Genomic DNA, 21,814 nt, shown 5'->3' on the forward strand with positions numbered 1-21,814 from the left:
TCCTTATTTTATCCTACTTTAAACATACGTTGACCGGTCTCCTTCAGAATATGGATTTATACATTCAGGAAAACTCCAACAGAGTATACAGTGCTACTGAAACAAAGTTATGAAACTCAAAATATCCCGTAATCACACTCTTCCCCAAGGCTCTCCCACTGGCCAAAGAGCCTGACTTTGTATCAGACCATGGTTGTCTGTTTCACAGGGAGAACTCCAGGGATCAGGTCAGTGTGTTTGTTGAAGGGTAAGTGATCCAGTAGCTTTTTCTAGGGCAAGTACAAAAGCAGGGATGGGAAATAGAGCTTGGAGTGGCATGTTGGGACTGGAGAGCAGGGGTGGGGTGGGGTGGGGGGAGAGGAAGGGAAGCAGGGAACACTTGGCATTTTTTAAAAGCCCTGAGAGTTCAGTTTATATATATTAAAAAATTTTCAATTTCACAGTGGGGGGGATAAGAGTGACAGACATTATAATATTGATCCTGGAAATGAGAAGTGAAATCTTTTCCACATTCTTCATAACATACTTCCAGGGATGTGTCCAGTCCCAAATGTCTCAAGCGACCATGTTTTGGGGAAGACTATCCAATAAGCAGTTAGCTTGAATTACTGGGAAGGGCATCCTGATTTTCAGCCTCGATCCAGGCCACAAAGCTCTATAATTTGAGTAAAGTTGTGGGCAGCAAAAGAGTATGCTCCCTGTCTGTCCCTTACATATTGTGTGGTCTCCGGAGGATCACCTTACGTCTCTTTTATTCAGTTTCCTCACATTAAAAAATTCGGATTACTCCTCTCGCTGCCTATCTCACTACTCTGTTTACAGAGTTTGCTTTGTAAATTGTGTGTGTGTTGTGGGGGGGGGGAGCAGGGGGAGGGAGGGAGGGAGGGAGAAATGGATACAGACTGCTATGTAGCCATCAATGGACACAACAGTCAAGCCACCAGCATAGGGAACCCTCAGAGAACACATCCCTCTGGACTGCTGAGGCTTCTAGATATCCGAGGGTTTACAACTTTAAGTGAATCACAAAACCTTTTTAAAAAATAAAAACAAATATTTTAGATAGAAAACTTTATAAAATATTTTACATGAAAGCCAATATTTTAAAAATATATATATGCTAAACAAAATTTAAACCTTCACTTAAAGACTGTAGGGCATCACCAAGAAGAGCCATTTCTGTATTTCCTCAGTTTTAAGATGCCCCATCAATAACATCTTCAAGGGGATGAAATAGAAACTATATTCAATGTTCAAAGTGATGGTAAGACTCATTTGGATGCCAGAAATCCAAAATATGAAAAACAAACACACGCATACTTCTTTGAACCGAGGAATTCCGCCATCTTGCAATGACACGCCCATATCGTGAAGCGCACACAGCGGTCTGCATACATCCAAAGTGCTGAAAGTTCTATTTTTAAAATAGCTTTTCCGTCTTCTCTATTCAGGCCTGACTGGCAGATGACCCATCTCACAGACCCTCAGGTGTAGTCTTTCTCTCTTTCAAATTTGTCACTTTTAAACTACTATGGCTATGGAAAGCAGATAATTCAATGTGCTGAAATCACGTGTAAACAGGATAAAATAGCAGCCTCCTGTCGGGGCTCTCCCCTGAATAAAATGCATGAGCTCTGGTGGATGCGCACACACTTACTGTTCTGTGGTCTCTCCTCCGGCACAGCTACACCTAACTACAGTCCTGCTAGGTGAGGGTACCACAGTTTCTTCAGTGGAAGTGTTCTTTTGCCTAATCAGCCCATTATACCTTCAAGTACTCCTCCATGGCACAAATATTTGGTAGGCTTAGTAGGAAAATATGAAGGCAGACTGAGATGGGTCAGTGTAATAGATTGAAAAGAAACGGATATTTTAACTTAGCCAAGCGTTAAAGGAGAGATAGAGCAAAGAAGATGCTGAATGTTTCTGCCACCTCAAAGGCTCCTAGTCAGTTGAGTACAAAGAAGAGTTCAAAGGCAAGGCAGGCTCCTGACTTCCACCTCCTAGTGCGGCTGAGGTTAGAGGTCACTGCTGGTGGAGCCACTGACCAATAAAAGAATGTTTGGAAACTCCGCTCAACAGATAAACTGGGGATCCGTTTACGCCTTCCCCCCTATCCACACAAACACTTCTAACTATACAGTCCAGTGTCTATTCAGCCTTCCAATATCCCAGATTGCTTTCTTTTCCATTGTGATTCAAAGGGAGATGTGAGTGTTCCATATGACTACAGAAAAATACTTGGTTGCATACTTCTTCCTGGTTTCCAGTGTGAGAAAGATGGTTGACGGGACTCCCCATCTTTAAGGCTTACATCAAATGCTACCTCCCCAATAAAGCTGTCCGTAACAGCTTTAACCCGTACTTCCTCCCATGTCAGACCCCTAACAGCCTTTGGAAAACCTGCACCATCTTCTCAGCTTTCTTCAGGCTTATACCCACATATCCCCAAGATGGCTGTTAGGCCTCTGTGGGTGGGGATCACAGGTTGCTTATCACCTCCCATCATCTCCCCTTGGGGAGAAAACATAATTAGGGCTGTACTGAATTAATTAACTAGTTAATTTAGCTCATAGGACAATAAAAGGCTGACTAGTAAGTTGGCTTTATACTGCTGTAACTATTAACCTCTCATTGAAGGAACTGGTTTTTAACTTAACCACAAAAAAACCCATAAGCCACCCCAGCTCTTTCAATGCCATATATGCCAGTACTGCTGGCTGTTCGCCTTTAGGGGGAGATAACACAGATGCAGGTTGTACTTCCACAATCTTAGCTTGACCCCAGCTCTTACTTCAGGGTCTAGCCCTGCATTTAACGTTATGGCTGCTTCACTAGCGCATCTAAGGTCAGGTGGAAAACTTAATTAGGTTTCCTTGTCAGGCAGAATATCCTTCTCTCTTGGTACATCCTAACTCCCGAGTCATGTTAAGGATTTTCACCATGTATTCATCGATCAGATTATAGCCCCTGAACTCTAAGCTGCAAAAGGTTACTGCAATACCTTCGTCACCAAGATCCCACCCCCCATCTCTGGGGTCAATTCAGAAACTCTGGCTCTATTCCATCACAGGAGAGCAGAATCCTGTGCTAAGTGCAGCAAGGAGCGGGTCTCGAGAGAGCGGCTCTGAGGACAGCGTCAATGTAGCTTACAGAACTTAGGACTTCTTGGAAACAAATACTCAAAAGGAAAATGAGTCACTTAAGAGTGGATGGAGCCCTCTGCTGGCTACAACTGTCCACGCAGGCCCTTGAGCCGGTTCTGAGTTTCTGAGCAAGAAAATCAGATCCTCTGTTCCTCGGTCTCAGCTCATTCTAACATGATCAACCAGGGGTTCCAAGGTATCAGCTACCGATGCCACAGGTTTTCCCCTAAAAGTTTATGCCTGTCTTACAGAAAGACTCAAATTTGACCTCCCTAAAGAGAATTCACTAAGGTGTAAAAACTTTCCAGAACCAAGTGTGTGCTATTTTTTCCGTTACTCCTGCCAAGGTCAGATTCAGTCAATAGAGGGTATACAGAAGGCAAAATGACAAGCATATTCTGGAAAGGACAAAAGAACTGTCTCTAATCTTAGACAGAGGATTAACTATCAATAGAAAAGTGGTTCCCAATCACAGAAATGTTGCTCCACAGGGGGCATTTGGTAACGTCTAGAGACACTGCCGGTTGTCACAAGTTGGGAGACAGGTGTATGGCTGAGGTCTGGCAGCTAAACTTATTCATCCTTTATAACTACCTGGGAATTGCTTCAACCAGATAATCTCACCTTTCGTTGAGATCAGTCCAGTCTAGAAATGTGAGGTTGGGAGAAGAAAAGAGGTCATTTTGGAGATGTAGAATATTCAGAGAAAGGGGAGCAGGACTAAACGGGGCATGGCAGCAGAGTGTGTCAGAAGGTCTGAAAATAGCACAGAGAAAAGGGGCATCAGCAAGCAGAAGGGAGATTTAGAACGGGAGGCAGGGAAGTACCAAGACTGCCTTTACCCTCCAAGTTGACATAATGTAGGTTATTCACCACCAGAGACAGTAACTGGCCCTCATGACAGGAGGTGGTCATGGGAAAGAGATGACCACTTAATTATTAATGTTGTCAAGGACAAGAGTTTCACAGCGTTTTTTAACAGCTGAATGGAACATGAGAGATGATCTAGCCGACGCCTTCATTTCATAAATGAGGAAAGGAAGGTCCAAGGAGCTTTGGTAACTTGTCATGGTTGTATAATTAATAGGGACAGACCCAGGGCTCATACTCGAGTCTTCTGACTCCAAGTGTGTCTCTTTGAACCAAAATAACCTAAAATTACAGTTTTAAGTAACCTTTAGTCATTCCATCTCAACGGTTCTATGATTCCGAGCCTGTCACCGAAAAGGCAGGCCAGGCTCGTCTCAGACCTATGGTTTCCAAACCAAGCTCCCGGAAAACAAGGGCATTCTGGGAGCTGACAGTGGGAGCTCTGCTTGGCAACTAAGTGATTCTCTTTCCAGCACGAAGGTGGCCGGGGGGAGAAGGTAACTGGATAGAACTTGCTCATTTTTACCTACCCAGTGTTTTCTTAGCCTTTTAGACTAAATCTAGAAAAAGATGATATCTGATTTAGCAGATGAGTTTCTATTTAATTATGTTAAACAAATCAAGATGCCATAAAAAGAAACACAAAGAGCATAAACACCAGCGCCCTTCAAGGAGCATTTGTAAGAATCACAGGTTTAGATCAAGAATGTAGAGATCTCTAGACTGATTTTCTAATTCACTAAAACTCAGATGAGGTCAGGAATTAAGTAACAAACGGGGAAGCCCAGAAACTTAAAACGAACATGGGTGTGCTATGAAAAAACTTCAGGGAGGCTAAACTCAACCTGTGATTTGTTTTCAAATCAGAACACCAAAATGTTTTACAGATGAGGCTACTGAGGTCCAGAGAAGGCAGATCCTTGGCCAAGGGCACAGAGTTAGTAACTGGGCAAGCTGGCATTCAACACAGGCAGTCTGGGGTAAGAACCTATAGAGTTAATTACTATGTGATGTGCCATCTCTTTGGTTTAAGAAGCTCGGTACCAAAATAAAGAAGTGGACTGACCACATTCAGTAACTCCCTCCTAAAACCCTAAAATGACAATAAAGGGGAATTTTTAAAAATTAAGGCATAATCACTGAAAGATAAAGAGAACGGGGGAGGAGATAACAGCAACAAAATGTGGAAGCGGAAAAGCAGAAGGAAAGGTGGTAGCTGACGCTATAGGCCCAAGAGAGCACATCCTAGATCAGCTGAGAAAAATCTGGGTTCCGCTGCAGAAACTCAGGGGAAAAGGCAGTGCTCAGAGCAGGAGGACAGATGGAAAATGTATTTAGGAAGCAGTTAGAAGCCCAGAATTCCTCCCCATTCCACACACAGCTGGGTGACTGCCCTGCCCTAGCCCAGACAGAGGCTTGAGGCTCGTTCCTGGGATAAGGTTAGACACAGGGGTGCATGGGACAGTAACATCCTCAACGCTGAGAGCCCTCCAAACCTCTTCTCCAGCTCAGCACCTACATAGATAATTTTGATAGAAATAAAAACTTGTTAAAATCCATTAAAAAAAAAAAAAGAACTAGAGAAAACCATGATCCAAAAGGATACATACACCCCAGTATTCACTGCGGCTCTGTTTACAATCATCAAGACATGGAAGTAACCTAAATGTCCATCAACAGATGAACGGATAAAGAAGATGTGGTGCATATATACAATGGAATATTACTCAGCCCTAAAAAAAGAATGAAGTAATGCCATTTGCAGCAACATGGATGGACCCAGAGATTATCATACTAAGTGAAGTAAGTCAGACAGAGAAAGACAAATATCATATCACTTATATGTGGAATCTAAAAAAATGGTACAAATGAACTTATTTACAAAACAGAAACAGAGGGACTTCGCTGGCGGTCCAGTGGCTAAGACCCTGTGCTTCCACTGCAGGGGGCGTTCAGTCCCTGGTGAGGGAACTAAGATCCCACATGCTGCGCTGCGTGCCACACGGCGTGGCCAAAAAAAATAAATAAATAGAGTGGATATATGTATGTGTATAACTGATTCACTGTACAGTAGAAACTAACACAACATTGTAAATCAACTATGCACCAATAAAAATTTAAAAAGAAAAAGAAAGAAAGGAAAAAAAGAAATAGAAACAACATGCACAGTACCAATACTGGGATAGTCTTTTTTCAGTTTTTAACTTGTTTCACATTTAAGCCCAACTAAACTTCTTTTGGGAGAGAGAAAGGGCAGCAGGACTACACAGGACGCGTGGTGGGTGCGTTAGACAGAGGAGAGCAGCCCAGGGGAAGGGGCATCAGAAGGTAGACGAGAGACCTGGGAGGGGAAGAGGGAGGGTGCACGTGTTCTGGGGAGAGGAGGGCACCTCTTAATCACGAGGGCCGCTGAAGGGGGGATCCAGGTCAGCTGACACCAAGACACTCTCGAGGTCAAGGCTCCTCGGAAGCATCACCCTGAAATGTGCTGGCTTCCACAGCCGCCTCAGTCACCAGAACCCTCACCTGCCGTGTAAACCACCTTCCAGAGAGGGGCAGCTCTGCGTCCTGAACATACCGCTGAGGTGTGACCCTAGCGTCACAGCAGGCTTACCTCAGGAGCATTTCTGAATCTCTGAGAGTTATTCCAAACCTTACCTGATGCAACTCCCTAACACTGCTTTCCTCTTTTAAGTTTGGTTGGTCAACGTAGTGGAGGAAATAAATCCCACTCCCACACTCAGCAGCCATTGCTCTGTACCCAAGCAGCCAGGGCCACCCCTTCAGGTCACCCACGCCCCCTCCCCAACAGGGCTGCCTGGCCCCTTACCTGTCTCTGCATTTCTTCAATCTGTCTTTGGGGGATGCTCTGCAGAATACTGTACACATCTGACATCTTTTCTTCTGGCACAGCCACAGATGCTCTAGAGACAAGAGCAAGACAACTGATGGACGCGCAGCCCTGTACACAAAGCATTGCTACGTACATTTCTTATTTAATTCTCACAAGCAGAAGCAACAACACCCCCAAACTACCCTCAGCCCCACAGTCCTTGCAGTGAGTAGTCCCTCTTCCTTGCCCCTTTCTCAGGGCCGACCAGCTCAAAGGAGCTCCCAGCAGCTCCATCTCTCAGCTCCCCAGCACCACTCCATTCATCTCCCATCCTCCGTCCACTCCCCACTGTGCTTCAGCCACACAGGTACCCTCTCAGTCTCCTGAACATACCACACTCTGCCTAACCACAAGGGCTTTGCGTGTCCAATTCTGCCTACCTGGTACTCTTCTTCACTCTTCACTGCCCACTCTGAATTAACAATGACTCTTCTCCTTTAGCTATATTCACCAATCCATTCATTTATTCAGCGTATATTTATGGAGACCCTACTATGTGCTAGGTCCTGGCAATACAACAGTGAACAAATCAGACATGGAAGGAAGGCCAGGGAGTGAGAGGACCAGGGGAATAACCCGAGGGAGAGCATTCCAGAAAGAACAATAAGCAAAAGGCCCTGAGGAAACAGGGTGTTGGGAATGTTCCAGCAACAGCAAGGAGGCCAGTGTGGCAGGAGCACAGTAAAGAAGGTGGAGAATGCCAGGCAATGAAGAGAAACAGGGGAGGGAGGGAGGGTCACAGTAAAGCCTCTGGGGCCTCCCTGGCCATTTAAGGACTTACGCTTTCACTGAGATAGAAAACCACAGAAGGTGTCAGGAAAGCACGGCATGATATGGTTATGTTCCAACTGGATCATACTGCCTGAAGTGTTAGAACAAACTACAGGAAGCAGGAGCAGAAGCAGGGAGAACAGCTGGGGCCCACTGCACGGTCCAGGCAAGGGATGCTAAGAGGGAGGAAGTGATGAAAGTGACGAGGGAGCGGAGCCAGCAGGACGTGCCACCAGATTAGTGATGGTGGGTAAGGGAGAGAGGGCTCGATGACGACTTACCCTTCATGGATTCAGCAGAGTTGGTCATTATATTTGTCTAGGTTAATTTATTAAAATCTGAAACCCCCTCCGCCCACTAGCCTAGTCCATTAGGATGGAAGCACGTCTGGTCCCACTCACCAGCATATCCCGAGCACCTGGCATACTGCCTAGCACAACTGCACTTAATAAATACTTGTTAAATAAGTAAATGATTTCTACCATACAGATGGGAAAACTGAGGCTCAAAAAGATTAAATGATTGGCAAGATCACAAAGCTAGCCAGTAATAGAGCTGGTTATCTGAACCCCAGCCTTTTGGCTTCAAATCCAGGGCCCTTCCACCACTTATCCAAATTACATCTACCCAAGCACATCTAGATCCTCATAGGAATGAATATCTTCTCAGACTCAGCTCAGGGTCACTGCCTCTGAGAAGCCCTACCCAACCCCGCAGCCAGCAAGGGTATGTGTCTCTTCCTCCCTCTCCAAGCATCCCATCCAGCCAGGGCTGCATCTCAGCTCTGCATCTGGTAATCACTGGCTTACTTGTCTATCTCCCACCACTGGACTAAGAGCTTCTCGGAGGCAAGACCTGACCTCGATCATCTTTGTATCCCCATACCCAACACAGTACCTGGCAAAGAGAGGGTGCTCAATACATATTCCCACAGATGAATGAGTGACTGGAAGTGGCTCATCACTTATCCAGGACACAGAGAATCACACACCCTCCTCCTCCAAGCTGAACTGGGCTCCCTCCCTGTTCTGGGTTTCCATAGCCCCCCTGCATGCATCTGTTACAGTGTTTATCATACAATATTATAATTGTTGGTTTGTCTTCCCCACTGGATTCTCACCTCCTTAAGAGCAGAGCCTGTATTATTCACGGTAGGCTTTCCAGTAAATGTGAGATAAGTGAATGTACACATGAATGAATGCTATTTAAATTGTTCAAATACCTGTGGTGACCAGGCTTGAACATGATATCAAAAAAGGTGGAAGAGGAGAAAGCAATTAAGCACTTGAGGCAAAGACAAGCCTGAGAGGTATGTACAAAAGGAACTCGTTTTCAAAAACCTTTAACCTCCAAAGTCCTGGGGAAATGAAACAAGAGACGAGCAGACTATCCCATGAAGCACAGCACTGACAGTCACATTCAGGCAGGACCCACGCATGTCCATCTGTCTACTGGGAGTGTTTCTAAGCTTTCACCTGTGTGCAGGCGCTCCGCCTCCAGCCAGTACTTTATCCAAATTCAACAGACTCTAGAGCAGTGGTTCTCAACTGTGGCTACAAATTAGAATTGCCCATGGAGCTTCAAAAGTCCTGAGGACAAGGCCCAGGTATGTGTTTAAAAGTTCTTCAGGTGAGTACACTCTAGTCACAGCTGAGAACCACTGCTCTAAGTAAAGGGTAAACGGCCAGAATGGTAATATTTTAGGTTTTGCAGGCCATGTAATCTCTGTCATTTTAAACTACAGTACTCAACTCTGCCACTGTCACTCAAAAACAGCCAAAGATCATGTGTAAATGAATGGGTATGCTGTGATTCAATAAAGCTTTATTTACAAACACTGGCAGCCTACCATATTTGGCCCAAAGGCCTGTTGGCCAACCTCGGCTCCAGGCCAACGGACTAACTCTCCTTATGGAAAATATAGCAAAAACCGGCTGAAGGACTAGTTTTCCAACCTAGCTAGTGTTACAATTTCTGGGGGCACTTTTAAAATCTAATCCATGCAGGACTCCTGGTGTAAAGTTTATCAGAAGGTAACACCCACCTCTTCCAGTCAAGAACTTCAGAGAAAGGCAAAATGTAGGAGTCTGCAATGATAACTGGGACACAGCCGGCCCGCAACACGTCACTCAACACCGCCTGGCCCAGCCGAGCTCCTCGAAGGACCACACAAAAAGTAGCCTCCTGCAGGAATACAGGCAGAGGGAGGGATTACATACCAGTTTCGCTGATCCACTTACTCTGATACCCGCAGACCACGAAGTTCTTTCAAGGGCTGAAGCCAAGCAACACCAAAAGTGCTAAAAGGTAGCAGGTCACACCAGTAAGACTAAAAAGCTTAAGTGGCTGCGATGTTCTGGTTTTCCACTCTTCAGTGCCAGCGCGATGCCTCCACTGTTGGCATTCTGAAACTGTTCACAACCCACGTCTAGGTCTTCCTCTGGACACTCAACAACGTGACTTTGCAAGGGCTGGATTCTTTCAGTCCTAGTGTGCTGTGTACACACACTGTGGCACAGTGGCTGCACAGCGCTCAGAATACCTACCTCCGCCTACCTTGTTATAAAATTATTTGGTCTGGGCCTATCAGTCTCCCTAGAGGACCCCCTAAATAGAAAGTATCAAATCTCCTTTTATCTTTCTACTCCTCATGGCATCTAGCAGTGTGCTTTGCATATAGAAGACATTCATATCATGAATGCAATGCCTTAGAAAACATATTAAGACAGATGTGCTCTATTTAGAAACAATCCATCGAACAAAAAGCAAAATCTCAAAAAATTTCTTCCTCGTTCACTCCCTCAAACTTGTACTCGATGTGGGACAGGTTTGGGAGAGATGTACAGAAGAAGAAACAGCTGCAATAAGTCAACCAAAATAAGAAAAGGCCCCATCTCTAATACTCAGTTTCTCCCAGTTTTTGCCTCTTCAGGAGGAAAAAAAGTTAAAAAACAAAACACTGTTTAATCTTTAAAGCTAGAGAAAAGGAAAGTTCAGAAAAAATATGAAGAAACTCAACATGCCAAATTCCTCCGGGGATAAACCAGAAAACAGCAAGAGTGGAAAAAGGGCATCAGTCATGGTGGAGGTGCAGGTGGACAGCTCAGCTGGCCCCAAAGAGTCGGTGTCCAGATGTGGACACACGTGCTGATAACCATTTTTCCTGTCTAGACAAAGGTTACTATAAATACTCCTGCTCACATCACCACTGTTATCAGTCAGACATTCCAGAGGAGATGCAGCACTTTTTGAGAGAAAGTATTTTAACAATCTCAGCATGGGCCAGTTCTCTTTGGAGATGAAAAAAAAAAAAAAAAAATCACACCAGCTCTTTGATATTTCTCCTTGAAATAACCTGTCTGTATTTTAAATATTTATGTGAACAAAACTCATTTTCTCCTTTCCTAGCCTCGAGGCCCTTGGAGTGTGAAATATCCTGCTTATAAAACATCCCCAGAAGGGCTACTCTGCTTCTTGTTATGGAAGCCCTGCCACTTCCACAATACCAGTAGGACATGCTAAGGGCGGCAAAAACACCAAGAGGCAAAACGGTAACAAAAAATAGAAACCTCTCACTCAGGAAAAGCTGACCATGGCCTTACAGGTTGGCACAGTCAGAGGATACAAGCTGCACCTTAGAGAAGGAAGTTTCTCTGGGCTGGATTATGAATACAGTGATAAAAGCAAAATATGTATGCCTGCTTTGTCTATGTGGTTTTTTTGTAAATCTATGGGATTTGTGCTTTTGCAGTAAGATGAATATCTGAAAGGAGTAGGAACGCTCATAGGCCAAGCAGCTTTGCACAAACAGTACACAGACGCCAAAGCTCCTGGAGGTCCATGGCTGTGGTGAAGAGCAGTCTGTGTCTTCCTCTCCCCTTGGGGAGCTCTGCTAGCTGAACGTGGGAAACACCTGTCTGTTGGGGTCAGTTTCACCTTGCGGATGTGACCTGTGCCAAGCCCCAAGAGAGGTGCCGGGTGGCACTCACCTGCAGCACCTGTGGGTAATCAAAGACCTGGTGCTTGTGGCAGCGCTTTCGGGCAGCAGGGATGCCCTCGGAGAGGTTGGTGCACTTGTCCAGGACCAACGTCGCTTCTCCGTGTCTGGCCTGGAGGGCGGCCAGCTCCTCTCTGTACTCAGGATGCAGAGCCATCTGGGACGACAGGAGGAAGTACCGCCGTGGCCTACGAAGGACAAAACGAGGGACTGGGACCTTGCAGCCACTGTGTGAGTCAAGTGAGACCAACTTTGATATTAAACTTACCAGCAACAAGCATTTTCTCACCCTTCTTTATTCACATCCTTGACTTTTTGGGACTCTGTGGCATTGCTGAATGTTTAAAATATTATACAATCTAAGAAAGCAATCTATGACTCATTCACATGCTGAAGCATCATGCCGTCATTAAAGATTTCATTTGGGAAAAGTTCTTAATGCTTTGAGGAAATGCTTATAATATGCCGAGCTAAGGGAACATGCTTTATGTGTGTGTGTATGTATATGTGTAAAGACAGAAACTGACGGACTGGTTGATTATCTGGAAGAACATCAAATGCTATCATTAGTTCTATATGAGTTCTCGGCTCTGAAAAGGAACTGAGAGCAGGCTGCATCCTTCAAACGGGAAAACAAGGGGTCTTAATGGACAGCAGTGGCTGTGAAAGGAGAATAAGAGAAAGACTGCTTCCGGCTGTGGAGTGGCACCCTATGCCACCCAACATCCCCATCCTCAAGGCCACAGGGACTCAGGAAGACCAAATTGGTCATTGAGAACAAGTGGAATAAACCATCCTCACCAAGGAATGGAACCAGTCTTAACATCTGGATAGCAACGATGCTTACAAGAAAATGGACTGAAGGAAGGATTTCCAAGAAGCTAGCGCCATTTAAATCTCCACGAGAGACAAAACGTGAGCACACAGTGAGTAAGCCAGGTGTTGGGGGAAGACTCTGGGGAGACCAGATGGTAAGTAATTCCCTCCCGCAGGCAGACAGGTTACAGAGCGTAAACACGACATGGGCTGAGGGACCAGCAGGGATCACTGTAGAAGAAAGGAAGAATATAAAGCAGGTTCCAGAGGAAATGAAACCCCCATCAGACCTAGAAGCAGGACTCACTTAAACTGGTACAGACCAGGGAAAATACTGAACATACACCTCTCTAGGTACTGCCACCAGGGAAGATAACAGGAAGCGATGCATAAGGAACAACCCAAAGGCCACAGTCTGAACCCCGCTCCCCACCCCACCGCTTTTCTTCCTGCTTTGGGAGAAAGAAAGGGTAATTGTTTTATTTTTCCATTGTTTCTCAGGCTTATCTGGAGGGTCCAGCTGGAGAACACCATACGCATCCACCCATGGCCAAAGAATAATCATTCTCTAACGGAGAAGGTGTCACTTTCCCAAGCATTAAGCTTCATGCCCACAAGACACAGAGCAGTGATTGGGAAGGTGAACACTCTCCCTGCCAGCAGTTCAGCTCAACAGAGCAGCACCCGCCATAGCTGTGCATGGCTCTCAAATCCTCAGAACCATTTCTTCCGGTCATTTCTTTCTACAGCTGAACTAGAAGCAAAGGGTGTTGTCCACACCACAGGGAGGAAAGAAAGGGACAAGCAGATTCCCTAGAACTTCACTGTCCAACAGCAGTTAGCCACGTGAGACCATTTAAGTCTATTAAAATTTAAAATCCAATTCCTCAGTCACATTAGCCACATTTCAAATGCTCAACAGCCATATGTGGCCAGTGGGCATCTGACAGCACAAATACAGATCATCTCCTCACTGCAAGTTCTATTTGAGAAAGCTGCCCTGGACGGTAGTGCAGACCCAGAGCCCGGGGTAGAGGCAAGCAGAGGTAAGAGAGACATGGAACAGCAGCCCGTCAGGGAGATAGTGTGGATCAGCTGTATCGACTGGTTTCTCTCATCCTGGGCAACTCCCCCCTATATCACGTTTTATTGGACAATACACTGTATATTTACAGCCCAAAGTATTCCTTCTAGCCACTGAAACAGACTCTTGAATTCTACTCCCAGCCCTGAGCCTCAATTATTTTTCTTTTGTAAAAGCATTAATTTTCAGAGGGATGACTTATCATGGCAAGATCACATATAGGGAGCACTCTCAGATCATCTCAAAGTGAAGACCATCTCCATTCAAAGTATTTCTGTAATCAAACCTGTCTGTTTAAACAGGAGGAAGATTTACAGTCAAACTCTTAAGACAAGCATGGAAACCACCTTAACCATGAAAGCCATTTGAAAATGAAATGAACTGTCTTGTGAGGTGCTGAGTTCTTTTTATTACAAATCAGAAAACTTTTCATTAAGAAGTAACAGCAAAAGGTATACATTAAGTTAGAGCTGAACGGCCTCTAAAGGTCTTTCCAATTCCCAAGACACTGGTTCTACGGTGGATGTCATGGAGCACTGGGACTTGCTGGATATTTCTGGAGATTTTCTATTTAAGTAACATAGAGCTGGTGCTCCGGGCTGCTAAGAACAAGAATCGACATGTTGGTACCCAAGGGGGTGTCCATGCAGGAGGAGGTTGAGTGCTGGAGTCCTGGAGGGAAGAGGGCGCTTCTGCACAGCGGGGGTGGCCCACCCACAGGGAATGCTGAAGTCTTAGTAGGGGGAGAGCTTCTACTTGGGAGAAGAGCAGGGAGGTGGCCTGGCACAGAGTACGAGATCCCTAAAAGAGGGACAGGGGAAGGGGTAGAGGTAGTTACGGCCTCCCAGCATGGGATGCTGAGACCAGGTGAGGTTAGGAGGGCATCCGGGCAGCCCAGGAGAGTGTTAGAGGCTGGGCAGGCTGAAAGGGCGGGGGAGGGGGATGGCAAGAGTAGCATCACTCCAGTGGTGGGGGGGGCGGTCAGACCCAAGAAGGGTGAGGAGGGTATCTGTCCTGGGGTGATGGGGAGAGCAGGAGCGCTACATGAGGGTCAGTCTGAGCGGGCGTGGAGAGGGCATCTGTGCAGTGAGGGGGCAGCGACAACAACGTGACAGAAGTCTGGTCCCATACAAGAGGGTTGATCAGATAAGATACTGAGGATAAGGGGAGGCAGATTTCTCACTGTCAGAGAAGGGAATTACAAATACGTAAAGAGAGGGAATTCCCTGGCGGTCCAGTGGTTAGGACTCCGCGCTTTCACTGCCGACGGACCAGGTTCAGTACCTGGTTGGGGAACTAGGATCCCGCAAGAGGCGCAGTGAAAAAAAAAAAAAAAAAAAAAAAATATATATATATATATATATATATATATATATATATGGAAAGAGAGAAAACCAGAATGCCCCTGCGGTGTTGGATGGAATTGAAGATACCGATATGAATGCATGGTTTTCAATACATGTAGACACAGAGAGGGAGAGAGAGAGAGAGAGATCCATCTATATAGACAGAGAAATAAATACAGATGCTAACGTGTGGTGCTCAAAGAAACTCTTGAGTAAAGAAAGGCTCTGGGTTGGATTTCACTGTTAAGAACACAGTTCTATTTTTAGACACTCAGCCACCAGGCTCCCTGGATCCCCACCTACCACTACCATTTTCTACATAAACGTGCAGATGTGAACAAGAGTCTAAAAATGTTCCCCCTGCCTGCATGCTGGCTCTCCCTGACCCGGCAGATGGCTGGTTGATGGAGTAGGCCCATTTTAGTTTTAAGCAAACAAAATCTTAAGGTGGATTTGTTTTTCTTTCAAGGACTAAAATTACCAGCTACGACTTTCATGTTTCCTCCCAGCAGTGCTGATATCGAAGCTTAAGTAAAATCATGCTGAGAACTCGAAGTCTCCCTCAATAGTAACAGTTGTAAACTCCCAATTTAGTTCCTTTTAGAGAGAAAATGACAAGAATTCCAGCTGAGGCCAACACAGCTGTGAGAAGAAGCTATCAATAGCAGCAGTCCTCAGCTTCCCATTGAAAAATATTGAGAGAGATTTAAAATAAAAACAAAGCTCTTACTACTCTATGCAGCCCTCAAGAGATGTGGGAATTCCCTTAAAAAGCAACTCTCACAAAAGGCAACAGATCCCAAACGTTGCCGCGAGGTCACCCACACTGCCTCCTCCCAAGTCCCTAGAAAGTGTGGTGAGTCTGGAGCCTGTCTTTGCTTTGCTTCTTCCCCCCTTTTTTTTCAGAGGGAGAGGAGTGATGTTTGTAAAAGAAACACAACTGCAGGGCCAGACTACAAAACCGGCGGGGAAACGGAGAGGGCGGGTCCAAGTCCGCCGTAGAAATCCACCCCTTGGCCAGCAGGGGGAGGACCACGCCCATCGCAGCCTTTAGAGTGTCCTTCTGCTGCCCTTGAAGGTAGAGTGCTACTCTATCTAGTTACTGAACCTCAGAAGTTTAGAAATCAACTGCAGCCTTAAGCCATCTAAAGATCTTAATTTCAGCCTAGTTACACATAAAAATTAGAGATTACGTTACCAAGAAAACACCACCGAGAAAACAGCCTGTAAACCTCTGAAACTACTCTTTGAAGGTAATTACTGTTCAGAGTGGTTTGCTCTCCTTTGTTTCATCTTCACTGAATCTTTTCCTTTCGGTATGTTTTCTTCCCTGGATTAAGTCTGAAGGGAAGTGACAGTCCTAAACCAATATAAGAGAGCTAGGGACGTCCCTGGTAGCGCAGTGGTTTAAGAATCCGCCTGCCAATGCAGGGGGCACAGGTTCGAGCCCTGGTCCGGGAAGATCCCACATGCCGTAGATCATCTAGGCCTGTGCACCACAACTACTGAGCCTGCGCTCTAGAGCCCGCGAGCCACAACTACTGAGCCCGCGAGCCACAACTACTGAAGCCCGCACACCTAGAGCCCGTGCTCCGCAACAAGAGAAGCCACCGCAATGAGAAGCCCGCGCACCACAACGAAGAGTGGCCCCCACTCACCGTAACTAGAGAAAGCCCGCGTGCAGCAACGAAGACCCAACGCAGCCAAAAATAAATAAATAGATAAATAAATTTATTTTAAAAAAGAGAGAGAGAGCTAGATTATACTCAAGAGATTACATGATAAAGAGAGTTTCGTCCAAGCAGTCTTAAGAAAGAGGCCCAGAGGCAGCTGAGCGGCCTGCCAGACTCGCTCCTAACCTGCTCACCCTGTCTCGCCCAGGCTTTCTCGGCCGCAGCACTGCCGACATTTGGACCCAGTGATTCTTTGTAGTGAGGGGCTGCCCTGGGCCTCGTAGAGATTTAGCGGCATCACCGGCCTCCACCCACTAGATGCCTGCAGCGCCTTGTGAGGAACAGAGTTAACACAGCCTGACGGCTCTCTTTCTTGAAAGGCTGGTCCTTGGCTGGTGCATGGAACTTCGATCTGGGGGGACAACTGGAAGAATGGCTCACTGGGCCCAAACTGTACAAACAACAGGGTTTATGCTGAACACCTGCTCTCCTTCTGGGAGCCTGGAATTATGCACAGCACATGCCACGCAGAGACTGCCCATGTGATTCGTTCCCCCAAAAACCCTGGGCACTGAATCTCTAACGAGCTTAGCTGGTGGGCAGCATTTCACATGGTTGTCACAACTTGGTGCTGGGGGAAGTAAGCCCCTCTTGTGTGATGCCAAGGGGAGAGCACCCTTGGAAGCTTGCCCCTGGTTTCCCTGGACTTCACCCCATGTGCTTTTGCTCTCTGCGGACTATGATTTACATCCTTTTGCTGTAATAAATCATAGCCACGAGTATGACTACACACTGAGTCCTGTGGGTCCTCCTGCAAATCATCAAAATTGGAGGTGGTCTTGGGGACCACTGACACACCCCCTCAGTCATGACAGTCAAAAATGGCTCCACAGATTGCCAAATGTGCCCGTGGAGGGGCAAAATCAACCTCCCTCCCCTGCTGAGAACCACCAGCCTGGGCACACTTGGCCCAAATAGGCCTGTAATAAAAGTTTGATTTGAACTGAAGTGAACAGAACTAAATTGAATTAAATAATCTCCAGAACAACAGGAAAAGAAAAGGGAAAAGAAGGTTTAAAAAAAAAAACATTTAAAATCACACAGTTGATTTCAAGTAAATGCTCACAGAAGCAGCAAGCAGAGGAGTAAACCTTTCTTCAATTTCAAGTGACTTTTCTCTATTCATTAGAGTTATTCAAAGCTAGTGCTATATAAATATGCCAAATTCAGATCCTAGGTACATGAGAGAAACTTGTACTGCCCCAAAGGGTACCAGCTGGGCTCACACAGATCACCCTTTCTCAACTTATGGAACTCCAGCCTCAAAACACGGCATTGAACTATATCAGTTCCTCCAGTCTACAAATTCTCTATAGATTTATTTTTGTGCTTTCATCTTGATGATGATCCAAAAAAATTAGTATAGGCAAATCTTTGCTCATATTTAATGATGTATACTACTAAAAAGTTTTCAATGTCCAAGCTTGTATTTGATGGGCTAATGAGAGGAGAAGGAAGACTTAAAATGTAAATAATGCAAAGCAAGTATACAAGGGTAAAATCTAAGTGATGGGTATACAGGTGTTCAGCATAAGATTCTTTTAACTTTGCTGTCTGCTTGAAGATTTTCATTAAAATGTTGGGGAAAAAATACAAATCATCCATCTGTACCAGATGAAGACAATAATGTCAGTATATTATAACAATATGCTACATAAAGGGAAGCTTCCTAGTGGCTCAAACAGAAAAAGTGGCGGGAAGAAGTACATCATCACCCAGCGTGCAAAGTACAGGCATGCCAAACGCAGAAGTCCCATAATTAACACCATATTCACCTTGAGGGATGCAATTCAGTTTTAAAGAAAAAGCCTCAGCTGTGACATTATGTTAATCTGACTGTTATTAGTTTCGTAGACTTGTCTGTATTTAATTTGTAAATTTGTTTTAGTTTTGTAGTTGTCTAAGTACAAAGCAGCTTAGATTGTTTTTTATTTGTCCTTATTCAAGTTGCCCTACTTAAAAAAGCAATTAAAATGCAAGGGATCTTGAAGAGCCAAAAACAAACAAAAATAAAACCCCTGAAAAAGAAGAACAAAGTTGGAGGACTTACATTTACCACTTACTACAAAACTGCAGCAATCAAGACAGTGTGGTAGCAGCATTAGGACAGACATATAGACCAACGGAATAGAACTGAGACTTCAGAACTAAACCCATATATCTACAGCCAGTTGATTTTCAACAAGGGTGCCAAGGTCATTCAATGGGAAAAGAACAGTCTTTTCAACAAGTATGGATAAGACAACTGGATATCCACAAGGGAAAGAATGTGGGTGGACTCCTACCTCATACCGTATACAAAAATTAACTCAAAATAGATAAAAAACCAAAATGTAAGAGCTAAAACTATAAAATGCTTAGTAGAGAACACAGATGCAAATCTTTGTGGCCTTGATTAGACAATGGTTTCTCAAGTACGTCACCAAAAATGCAAGCAACCAAAGGAAAAATAGAAGCTTCATCCAAATTAGAAGCTTTTGTGTATCAAAGGACACTATCAAAAAAGTGAAAAGACAACCTACAGAGTGGGAGAAAACATCTGCAAATCATATATCTAATAAGGATCTAGTATCCAAAATGTACAAGAATTCTTACAACTCACCAATAAAAACACAACCCAATTTGAAAATGGGCAAATGATTTGAATAGACATTTCTCCAAACACAGTATATAAATTTTCATAGCCCATAAGAACATGGAAAGGTACTCAGCATTATTAATTAGAGAAATGCAAATCAAAACCACAATGATACCTCTTCACATCTGCTGGGATGGCTAGAATAAAAGACAGGTAATAACAAGTCTTGGCAAGGTTGTGGAGATATTGGAACCCTCCCTCAGACCTTGCTGGTGGGAATGTAAAATGGTACAGCTGCTTCAGAAAACATTCTGGCAGCTCCTCAAAAATTTAAACATGGAGTGAACATATGACCCGGCAATTCCACTCCTCAGTATATACCCAAGAGAAGTGAAAACATATGTTTACATAAAAGCTTGTAAATGAACGTTCATAGCAGTATTATTCACAATGGCTAAAAAATGGAAATACCCAAATGTCCATCAACTGAAGAATGGATAAACAAAATGTGGTATATCCATATGATGAAATATTAAGTCAAAAAAGGAATGAAGTATTGCTTCTATTCTACAAAATGGATAAACTTTGAAACCACTAAGCTAAGTGAAAGAAGGCAGACACAAAAAGTCACCTATTGTATGACTACATTTATATAAAATGTCCAGAATAGGCAAATCCATAGAGACAGAAGGCAAATTGGTGGTTGTTGCTAGGAACAGGGGGCGTGAAGTTTGGGGGCAGGGATAGAGAGTGACTGCTAGAAGGCAGTGGGTTTATTTTGGGGGTGCTGTAAACGTTCTGGAATTAGACAGTCATGATTAGATGATAGTTGTACAATTTTGTGAATATACCAAAAAACACTGAATTGTACACTTTGAGTGACTTTTATGGAATATGAATTATATCTCAATTGAAAAATAATAAAATAAATTAAGTCAACTCTGGGAGTCCACTAACAGAGGAAAATCCACAAAGATGATCTAAGCAGCAAGTTCATGAACCATTCAGTCTTTTTTTTTGCACTTGCCTAATGGTAGAGAAAAAAACATTTCAAGCTCTCCTGGGCTTTATACATTGTCTATAAAAAGTTGCTATGCCTAAAGGAAGTTCCAGAATTTGGTTCTGGGCCGCACGGGAACACATATACAGGAGTGAAATGTCTTCTCTTTGGGAAAGTTCCCTTACTTCTCAAAGAACCCATAAAGGCTTCTAAGGGGAAGTTTGAGATGCTTCAATAATGGTTCTAATGTTCTGTGAGCAAACTACTCCCTTGAGACTCATTTCTGACACCAAATGCTATGTGTGGGTTTGTAGATCTCATCCAGCACGTGTAACATTTCTGGTGTGGCAATATACAAACCAGTCACCTTCATATTATACATGAGCACTTGTCACAAAAGCAAAGGATACTATTATCATCATGTTTGTTTAAAGCTCACTGATATGCTCATCATGAATTAGCACAATTTTTAAACAGGCTACAGCAAAAAAAAAAAAAAAAAAAGAAAAAGAAAGAAATTAGATAAAATACCCTGCACATGCATACCATCAGCCCTTCTCATTTCCTCGCTCACATATCAGAAATATGACCCAATTATGGCCAGGCATGGGGGACATGGCAGTTCAAAACAAGACCTGGCTGAAGCTTACAAAATCAAAGACCTAAAACAGATAAGGTTTAAGCAAGTCGTTACAAGGGCATAATGAGGGTAACTAGGAGTGCCATTCCAGGGGCCAAAAAGTGCCCCCTGACTAAGCAGTATTCAAGTTGAAACCTACAGGACAAGCAGGTCATTAGTCTGATGAAAATGAGGAAAAGGATTTCCAGACAATGGAGAGTGTTTACAGCGCAGAAAAACTGAGAGAGCAAAGCTTATTCTAAGAATTAAAAAAAAAAAAAAAAAAGCTAGACATGGAGACAGTGATCATGTAGTCGAGGGTCTTGAAAGACATTTTAAGGCGTCTGGGCTTCCCAAGAACAATGTGATGCCAACAATCAAACTGGAGAACAGCGAGACCAGAGGCAGAAGACCAAAGAGGAAGCCGTTTCAGCAATCCAAAGGAAGGACGACAGTCATCTGGCGTAGGGTGGGTACAGAGAGACGGAGAGGTAGACAGATCTAGAAAATACTGAATACTTAGGATGTAAAATCAACAGGACTTCTTATTCTGATACAGGAAGTAAGGGAGAGGAAAGAATTGATGACACCACATAGATTTCTGATTTGGGAAGCCTGGTAGACAGCACTCAAAACTGACTGAGAGAGAGAGAGAACTGAAGGATCACTAAGGTTGGGGTGAGGCAGGGAGATGGTAGACTCAAGGACCCTGGCCTGTAATCGATGCTTGGCTCTCGCCGGCACCTCCCAGCACCACCTGTTGTGCCGAATGCTCCTCACCCTGGTCCTTTCTCCGGAAGGTCCACCTCGGCTGACAGCGGACTATAGACAGGAATGCTGACATCGTAGCCTTGCCGGTAGGTCCATGTAGAAAAGCCACCACCAGCCAACAGAGCCCTGAAAGCAAAGGATTTTGTCAAATGATGAGAAAGAGAGAACGTCTTCATTCTGATAAGCTCTG

General features: G+C 44.5%; 1 protein-coding gene across 1 annotated transcript in view; it reads right to left on the bottom strand.

Annotated features, from left to right (window-relative positions):
• EXT2 (exostosin glycosyltransferase 2) overlaps positions 1–21,814 on the bottom strand; it is a gene marked incomplete at its 5' end in the record, with an annotated part of 124,655 nt that overhangs the window by 96,434 nt on the left and 6,407 nt on the right. The window contains 4 exons of the mRNA XM_079707386.1: positions 6,847–6,940; positions 9,725–9,864; positions 11,670–11,865; positions 21,634–21,750. Of these exons, the coding sequence (XP_079563512.1) occupies positions 6,847–6,940; positions 9,725–9,864; positions 11,670–11,865; positions 21,634–21,750 (547 nt within the window). The remainder of the gene's footprint in view (positions 1–6,846; positions 6,941–9,724; positions 9,865–11,669; positions 11,866–21,633; positions 21,751–21,814) is intronic.

Source organism: Hyperoodon ampullatus, assembly GCF_949752795.1.
Source record: "Hyperoodon ampullatus genome assembly, chromosome: 7".
NCBI classification, from domain to species: domain Eukaryota; kingdom Metazoa; phylum Chordata; class Mammalia; order Artiodactyla; family Ziphiidae; genus Hyperoodon; species Hyperoodon ampullatus.